The 9,887-nt window shown below is 35.7% G+C and overlaps 1 protein-coding gene across 1 annotated transcript; it reads right to left on the minus strand.

Moving 5' to 3' along the window:
- Nucleotides 1–1,627: 1,627 nt before the first annotated feature.
- On the minus strand, nt 1,628–9,417 carry LOC117706635 (rho GTPase-activating protein 20-like). Its single transcript, XM_034499554.2, has 6 exons — nt 9,295–9,417; nt 7,898–8,084; nt 6,533–6,682; nt 3,466–3,507; nt 2,781–2,915; nt 1,628–1,716 (listed from the first exon to the last, which is right to left on the minus strand). Exons 2-5 carry the CDS (start codon nt 8,020–8,022, stop codon nt 2,831–2,833), a joined length of 402 nt encoding a protein of 133 aa, XP_034355445.1. The 5' UTR covers nt 8,023–8,084; nt 9,295–9,417; the 3' UTR covers nt 1,628–1,716; nt 2,781–2,830.
- Nucleotides 9,418–9,887: the final 470 nt, after the last annotated feature.

Below are 9,887 nucleotides of genomic sequence, written 5' to 3' on the forward strand. Positions count from 1 at the left end.
TTGGTACATGTATCAGAGGCCATAAGTGAAAAAGTCAGCACTATTAATCTGCTAAATGCACATATATCTCCTAATTATGGATAACCATACTCACAGATCATTGCATCACTCAGAGATGCTTCTTTTTGCAGTAGATGGTTATTAACACAGAGACCTACCAGAGATCAATGCACAAAGAGTATAAATCGTTGGAGTACTAGCCATAAATGGAAATTACTTTTTTATGGACAATACAGAAGTTAGCACATGTGGACTCTGAACAATTGTTGGCACATCTGTGATAATCTTATAAGTTGAAATTTCCAGATAGAGTCTCTTCAAGGAGGATGGAGGTAGTAAGGAAGTTCCTTGCCTAATTGAAGAGCTATTGGAAATTGATAGCTGCTGCAAAAATTAAATGGTATAACTATTTATAGATGAACCACTCTCCAGGAGATGGCTCCAAACCCAAAAGCATATGGGCAATAAAATTAGATTTGACTTTTTATGTTTTAAAGGAAAAAAAGAGTACATAAGTTGGGTTGGTTGGTAAATGGGTATGGATTTTGGAAGAGTTAGGAGTGTGGCATTCAGTGTGATGAAATACATTGGGTCAAAATTTCAAAGAATTAATTCAAAAATTCTCTGTATCTAAGCACTCATTTAAAATTACTGATGGTTATACCAAGTATAAAGTGCATTCCATTGCTTAATGTGTCACATAATTTTGTCATCTGGATTATTTCTAAAAGTGAATTTAATAAGAAATTATTTTAGCTCAATGCATTTGTCAGCTATAGGAGTTTTCTGGTGGAGTCTTTAAGGGTCTTGCTCATATAGAACCATACCCTTACTTGTTTTCCTTTTACCTCCTTCAGTTGACTTATTGCTCTAGCTAAGACTTCAAACACTACACTGAACAGTAATAAGTAAGAACCCTTTCTTGCTGGCCTTGACCTTCTCCTAACATACCTCCATTGTGCTGAGTTAAAATTGATAAAACAGAAGTTGAGATCATTGAAAAATTAGTTGGTTCTTTAGTTTCTTCACTCAGAATGATTGTTTCTAGTTCCACCTACTTACTTGACAATTTTATACTTTTGTTTTTCTTGACAAATAAGTAGGAGATGACAATGAGCAGAATGCATTGTGTATAGGTATGATTGTCAAAGGATAAATTAGTAAACACAAAAAAATGATCTGGGCTGCAGTTTTATTATAAAGGATACTATTTATATAATTCACCTAAAGCACTTACATATCTTAACACCTCTTTTGAGGTCCCCACAACTTAAGTTTTTACATCCTCAAATCTTTAAAGTTTGCATTTATGTAATGCAAAATATTTCCTTAGATTCTGAGGGAGTCTACGGGGGCTGCTGAAGGCCAAGGTCAGCCAAGGTCAGCTGTGTTCTTCTCATTTCCACGATGAAGATCGGGACATCAGAGTCTCAAGGGTCATCAACCAATGTTCTACTGAATGCTTAGGATGGCTAGGAAGGGAAAAGTCACCAATAAGCCTCTGATGGATGAAGAGAGAAGACACTGGTTGGTCTGGAAACTGGGTCAGGGATCCTCTCACAATCTGAGTCATGGAACCAAATTTTGGGTTACCAGAGTTGGCACAAAACACAACCAGACAGCAAATTCTCAGCACAAAGAATGTTTTATTTATCCTGGAGGGAACAGGTGGTAGGGGTCTTCCTCTAGATTAGCAGCAGGTGTCTCTTTCTCTCTCTGTAGGTGTGTTTTTTAAAGAGAGATAAAGGAAAAGTCTAAGTTAAGATAAATTGATAGTCTTTGTCTCTGTCTCTCTGTATGTCTGTCTGTACTTTCCTCTATGCTTCTCTGTCTCTGTGTGTCCTCCTCCTCCTGTGTGTGTGTGTGTGTGTGCACGTGTACATGTGTGTGTCACTGTGTTAGTGCTGAGGATTATCTCTATAGAAGAAGTGTCCCCAGCAAATAATGCTCTTTTACTAAAAATGTCACCTGACAATGATTTCACGTTACTAACTGTGATCTAAGAATAAAAGAAAAAAAAATCAAATGCAGAGGTGATATCTTATGTGAAAATAATCAGTAAGTCATCTGCTTTAGACATAAGCTCAGAATGTGGTTAGAGACGTTTCTCAAGCCAAGGACAGGGATTAGCAGGTACAGAATCCTTCACCAAGCTTGATGACTAAGGTTAGATCCCAGAACATATTTGGACAGAAAGATCAATCCAAAGTGTCCTCTTATATCCACAGATACCTTGGCACAGACATGTATACACACACACACACACACACACACACACCACACACACACACGCACAAATGGTAGTTATATAAAAAGATATTCTTTTACTTAAGAGGAAATGAGGATAAAGGTCATGCAGCTGACCTGTGTACAGTGCACAAAGAGCAGCAAGAAATAGCAGAAGACAAAATAAAAGTGGAAAATGTCAACAAATAGGCAAATATGTGAAGATAATATATGTTATTCTCACTGTACCTCCCTTTGTATTTATAACTATACTTGAATAAACAAAATAAGCTTAACAGAAAATATTGTTCTTTGGAAATGAAACTTTAGAAATTTTATAGTCATTTACTACGAACTACTTATTTTAAGTTTAGGAACTGTAGCTAACTCAACTTTTTCTCTTTGTTCATTCTGCCTAGTACTTTCCATATGTATGGATGACATATACATTTTCCACAGCGTAGTGTCTAAAATCTCTCTTCCTCCTCTTCTCCTGCTTTCTCGTCTTTTGCCTCTGTCCCCTATTCCAGCCCTCTTTATTCTCCCTTTCTTACACATCCCATCTTGCTTTCTCAGGCAGGAATCCTCAATGTCCTCCTTGGTCTTATGAGCGCATGCGCTGGCGCAGCTCCGGCTCTCCTTCCATGAGCATCCGCAGAGCATGTGTCTTCTTGGCTTCATTAATGAATCTGCTCAAAAGCAACAAAAACGTACAGTGACTAGTAGCCCATTCTCAAGTGAACCATTGCTAATATTTTCATCTGTTATCTTGTGAATGAAAACATATCAACAGAAGACATGGTTTAGAAGACAGTACGTTGCTATGAGATGGGAGCTTTAGAAACAAATCCCAACACCAAAAGTTCATCATTCTTGGAAAGAGCCAAAAGCCTTCTTACTTTCTAGAATGAAAAGCATCAGATGTTGTGAGTGTGCGTGATAGAGTAGCCTCTACTGAAAGGAATTTAATATGTGTCTGGGGAGACCTGTTTACTCAATATGTAGATTGAAGAGGAGAAAGTAATGATCTTGGCAAACAAAACTGCCTCAAAAAATAAACAAAACGCACATTTTACCCTAAAGAACTGATAGCAGCAACCAGGAAATACCTAGTCAAGCCACACAGGGGGAACATCTGATAGTTTTATTAAGAAAGGGAGCAGTTTTCTGGGGTCACTGGTTTGCAGAGACTGTCATTACCTTATCACTAAAGAATTAATTATGAACATCAGAAAATACCTTTGGAGGAAAAACCACCACCAATTTTTCTGTTCCTTGGTACTGTAATTTAAAAAGTGAGAAAAAAAATTAGAATGTGGAAAATTATTATGGTAAGACTTTTAAGATAGTCTTTCCTAAAAATATTATAAGCCAGTTTCTACCAATGAGTTAGCGATGTAAGTTGTATCCTCTTCAAAACTGAGCTTTTTATTGACTGATTCTTTAACTGGTAACCTAACATGATGTTTACTATGTGGAGGCTGATTGGGAATTTAAAGACCTGACTATAGCTATGAAACAGGAGCTATGGGATCATGGCTGGACCAAACAACTGCACTAAGCTTTAGTTTTCTATGTATAAATGTAATTCATATAAATGTAATTAAGGCTTACAGTGTCCAATCAGCCTAAGGTTGAGTTTATAGAGAATGATGTCATTATTCACATTAAGTCACATGTAAAGCAATTGATATTTGGAGAGAGCACAGGTAGCCCTTAAAGGAGACCAATAAAGAAAAAAAAAGACTCATGACTTATTTTCTTATACAAATTACAGAATTGTAATATGTGACATTACCTTCTACAAAACCAGTCTTTCATTTCCGTGAGTCTCGTCATGAGGAAGTCATTTGGTGCTAACTCCTAGTAAGCCCTCTGCCTTTTCATTTAGCATTTAGAACTGTAATTTAAAAAGCTAAAATTTTACCATCATTTCTGAAACTTAATTACAAGTAGCATGAATGTTTCCATCAGTGACATTGGTCACATTCACAGTGTCACCTAAGCATCAGCACTGTTTCATTGAAGAATGCTTTTCTTATTCAAACAGCAAACCCTAACCCCATTCACTACTCCTCTCATTGTCCTAGTTCACACCCTGGCAATGCTTTTCTTTTTTTCTTTGTTTCTTTCTTTCTTTGTTTCTTTGTTTGTTTGTTTCTTTCTTTGTATTCATTGTTTCAATATTTGAGATGTTTCCACTTTTTAAAAAAAAATTACGATTCATGCTTCTAACAACATTCATGCACAGATTTTTTTAAATCCATTTTTTTTTTTTTTTTTTTTTTTTTTTTTTTTTTTTTTTTTTTTTTTTTTGTGGTTCTACACCCAGGACTGGGCTACAGAGTCACATGGAAATCCTTTGTAACTTCCCCACAGGATCATGGATAGCTTCTTCCCCAAGGAGTGGCACATTTCATGTTTCTACCACAAACAGTTCCCATGCTTCCTACCTATAATCTGTTTGCAAGCAGCTATATCAGAAGTGTTGACAATGACTATGGGCCCAACCTACATATGGACCTGGGTAGCACATTTAATATCATGAAACTGTAAAAATGACATAGCAGAAACCTCAAAGACATTTGGTGGTATGCATTGAAAAATTGAAAAATTTTAGGGCATATTTAACTGAATGCTAACTATATTCTAAATTGTATAGGAATAATTTCAAATTTTACCTCCTTCATTAAAAAAATTCATAAAAATGTTCTCAGGAAATATTTTATATTTTCTTAACCAAAAATACTCCCTCCCATGTGCAGCCAGTGACAAGTGGTAATAATGGGTTATTTCCAATGAGTTAACCAATACATTTTTAGAAAGAGAATGACATAAGTATGAACTTCTTTTTGAAATACTATGGAAATGGATGCCCTATGTCATTTGCAGAGTCAAAAAAATACACAAAGTTCACTAAACACAGAGATATCTTTGCTAGCACATTCAGTTCTGTGGTGATGCTGTAGGTGGAGGTATGAGGAGAGGAGAGTACCAGGTGCACATAAAGAACTCTATGTAAATAACAACGATAAAGGCTGGTATATGCTTGAAGCACAGAGTTGGGTATAGCTATCTAACCAGTTTGCACTCAAAAGATCCACTCAAGAGATTTAGGATGCCCAGCCAGAACCCCTTTCATTATGCCACCTAAGAATGCATGTAGAAAAACCGAACTGTACAACAAAGACCAGCTCTGATCCTGTCTGATGACACCAAACCTGATAAGCTGCCATGCAGACATTCAAGAGTCTGAGCACTTGGTGATATAATTATTTGCTTAATTCAATACTATTCCTTATAAACTCCATTTGGGTATAAAGATAAATTTGTAAAACTAAATTAGACTCCCCAACATCACTGGGGAAAAAAAAGATGAAATTCATGTAGCTTTAGAGTTCACGTAAGAGCAGACCATTGTGTGATGAGGACCATGGTGTGCGGATTAAATCCATGCAGCCCACAACCTTTACAGAACCATAACTGTCCCTACTTTCCACACCAAGTGCATTGTCCAACTGTGTTCAAACCCCACTGATCAAAATATAAGAAACTTCTTTCAGTCTACCCACTGTTGATCCATTTACATACATTAAGATATAAATAAAAAATAGGTTACAAATTTGACTAAAGCTCTCCATTCTTTCTATTGTTAATTGATACTAATCTCAATGCTTACTCTGCGTCATTTGTCAAACTCAAATTACCATGTTCAGAATAACAGGAAAATACCTATTATCATGTGCCATGATGTTCTACCAAAGGAAAAAAAAAACTGATTATGTTTTAAAAATCACTAGAGACTTTACTGTCTTACAAGATGATATTAAATTTGGTCTTTCACCAAGTATATTTGCATTGAGAATGGACTCAGTTTCTGAATGAAATGACTATCAACCAAAAGAGGTCTCTAAAAGATAGTAGGATAATGACATGTGTTTGGCATGCCAAAACTTGTACACAAAAGTCAAGAGATTCAGGATCTGAACTCAAATCTAAGATATGTATGGCGTTTTCTACAGTTGCTCATGGATTATTCATGAAAATAAATCATATTCTGACTATTAAAACTCTTACAGAATTAAAAAAAAAAAGATATAGGTGGTAAAGGGTACAGGGGAAACAAGTGTCAACACATGACAGAAAAATTCAAGTCAACAGCCTATATGCAATCACGTTAAAATAGATTCTTTTTTTAAATGTCTAAGAAGTCTATATTTTCCTTGTGTAGTAGACAGTATGAAGCTGACACTGGATTTCCAGAAGCCTGCAGCTTGTTAATGCAGGTCTAAGTGTTAGGTCTTACCAGAAGGTGAACACAAAATTTTCTTTGGGCCAAAAAAGAATGATGGACTTGCAGGCGGTACTGTTGTGTCCTCTCGAAAGGTCTGCATAGTCACTCATCCAGAGGTAACTCAGTAGGATGACTTTTTTTATCTTAAATTTCTTCTTATGTCTAGGAAGGGAATCAAACAAGTCTGCTAGTTTGTTTTTCAATGTAGGTGAAAATGCTCATAGCAAACCCCTGTTCTTCTCTTCAGAGCAGAGGACGGCTCCTCCATTTCTTTCATCTAGATACAGAATGTCCCATGGTGGATGGGTCTCAGCAAAGCTTGCAGCAAGGAAAATTAGTATTGAATCCAAACTAAATACACTCTTTCCATTCATAAAAAGCTAGAGACTATCTGGTATTTTATTACTTGAAAGGGTTTAATATTACTGTAGTACTATGTATTTTTAAAATGCAAAGTTTTTAGACTCCACATATGTAAGGCTAGAAACTCCATTTCAGAAATTCTTCCCATTATTTACTGCAGGTCTAAGATGCCCTCCTTCCTTAAAATCCAAGCCAGGAAAGTTATATAAAAGCATGAGAGAGTTGTCCCATCTCATAATACTTCAGAGCAACAGCCACATGCTAAGAAATATTTCATATATTCTAAGGTCACTGTTTTGTGCATTCCTCAAATAATTGCATAAACTAAGCTGTTCTAGATCTACTTTGTAGTTGAGGCAACTCTAAAAACAGTTACTAAGTGAGAGCAATGGTCTGGATCATAACCTAGGCAGCCCAACAGCCAACCACAGCTCAGAAAAGCTGGGGCCCAAAGTTTCTCACCCACTTCCAGTAGCTTCTATGGGCATGAATTCTGTGGAGAAATTCTCCAGTCTTTCTCTACTTGTTTCTCTTTCCTTGTCAGAGCTGTTACCTTTTATACTGGATTTAGTTTTTATTTTGAGAGCAAAGGAAGAAATTACATGGCTTTATTACCAGTGAAGTAACATACAACCTTTATGTCTGTGCAATGTACATTTATATTCAAACACATGCATCAAGAGGGACCTTGACAGTCATATTTAGCAATATTTAAATTTGAGGAAAATAATTTTTATATAAGTATTGAGTTCCTGAAACTTGCAATCTCCCTCAATCAGCCAGGAATGTGATCGAATTATTGGCATATACCAGCATGCCTGGTTCTTTTTCTTCATTCTTGATTTTGTTCTCCACAGGAGTAGACAGCAAGAACAGATCTTTCACTAATTCTTATTTAGTAAGTGGGGACAAATTGCTTGCCAAAAAAGGGGGGAAACTTTATATTTTTGTACATTTAAGGACTGGTGAAGTAGTAGCCTTTTCTAATGAGAAAATGATTATATAAGTACGTACATATTATTAGATATAACCAAAATATCATTGCACAAGAAGAGATGGTGCTTCTTCCTTCTCCAGCCTCTTTTGAGAGCCACAGGGCCTTGGACCACAAAGAACTCACGCATGCCATCCAACAACATCGATTTCTCACCAAGGGTCTCTCCACGGCAGGAGAAAGGTCTTTCCTGGTACAGGTTAAACACTAACAGAACAGATAGTCAGTAGATAATTTATGGGATACATTTTACATGGTAAATTTAAAGGTTTACATATAATTAAAACATAATCTCAATTGTTAAGTGTGTGTGTGTGTGTGTGTTGAATGGAGGTGAATAGAAATAAAATAAAATTAGATCAATGTATCAAAATACCATAATGAAACTCATTACTGAGAAGTTGTCTCTGTTTATAAAGTATGTCTTTAAATGTCTACATCCTGGTGATGGAGATACAGTAGATTTTGATGTCTGAAAACTATGTGTGTTTACTGATATGTTAATATTTAAATTAACAAAAATAGGAATATCTACTAAATTCTACATAAAGACAGCCTTTGAATTAATTCTTACTTAAATGGTGTGATATGTTGGATAAGGTTAAATAACAAAATAAGTTCTATATATCAAAAATACTACAGTGAAATCCATTACTTTGTATATTGTCTTAAGAAGCTTTAAAGGAAATAAAATCCACATTTTGGATTTTTTTCTAATTTGTATTGCTAAAATCAATATTTACATGAGAAAAGGTTTACTTTGCCCAATCACAAGCCACACCTTCAAAGGAGACATAAATAGATGCAGCAGTTTTTATAAGTTAAGTTTTGAATAACCAGTGAAACTAAAACAGTAAAGGGGGCCATAAGACAGTCACTGTCTATACACATGTGAGACTTTGATAGGACAATTGAGAAATAGTTCTAATTTGGTTTCAGGTTATTTGGCAACACAGATAAGTGAGAATTACTGGAATTTCAATTATATCTTAAGTAAAACAACACCAAGGTTTTGGAAATAGCTGGAAAGAAAATCAAGTAACATTGGAAACATCAAAATGTTGCTGGAAACAAAAGAAATCTTAATATATTTCTTGAAATCCCATCTTTTTCTAACAAGAGTCTTTTGTCACAATAGGTAAAACTACTAGATCGAACAGAACATAAAACCTCTCTCGTAACTCAGATGTCTCCCTAGATATTTAACTGACTTGTAGCCCTGAGCATGTCCCAACCCACCCAACAGTATACAGGTAGCTTTCTTGAGCTGAACAGCACTGAACATCATTAACAAACGTTACATTTTATCAGGCTAGTGGTTATGTTAAGAATTAGTTTGCATGCTCTGAAGAAAACAAAAACACTTCCTGAAACTACCAGTTTTTCTTGAGGTTGAAAATGGGTAGTAAAAGAATACCTTCACGGGGGATCCTGGAATAGATAACTTTTCAAAGGACTTGAAACTCTTATCTCTTTCTTTGGCACTGAATACCAAAGATGGCTAAACCAGCTGCTAACGTGTGAGAATTCTGCAGTAGTCAGGGTGACAGACCAAAGTGATGTCATAGTTCTAAGCTTCATGTTGTAACTGACAAAGTGTCACAATTATTTCATTTCTGTTCAATTTTAGCTTGATAAAAATTATGTCTGAGAAAATTTGAGATTCACATTAGTTGTAAGGAGTAACACAGAATCTCCCAGTATTTATAGTGATCAATAGTAAACCTTATCCCCAAACACTAGTGCACTCTCATAACCTGGTACATATTATAGTGTGTTAATTCCTGTTGGATGGCTGGAATGGTAAGTGATATTTGATTAAATAATTTGACATCTAATAAGAGCAGTTTTGATATGGTCACATCAGAGTGAACTGTCACCATGGAATGGGTGACCACCTGATGAGACAGGAATCTAGGCAGAGTAGGAGAGACAAGTCTTTATGAAAAATAACCTCTATGTAAAGTTTGAGATGGGTTCTAGAAAAAACATTCAAAAGGCCACACTCCC

Source organism: Arvicanthis niloticus, chromosome 4 (assembly GCF_011762505.2).
Source record: "Arvicanthis niloticus isolate mArvNil1 chromosome 4, mArvNil1.pat.X, whole genome shotgun sequence".
Taxonomy (NCBI): domain Eukaryota; kingdom Metazoa; phylum Chordata; class Mammalia; order Rodentia; family Muridae; genus Arvicanthis; species Arvicanthis niloticus.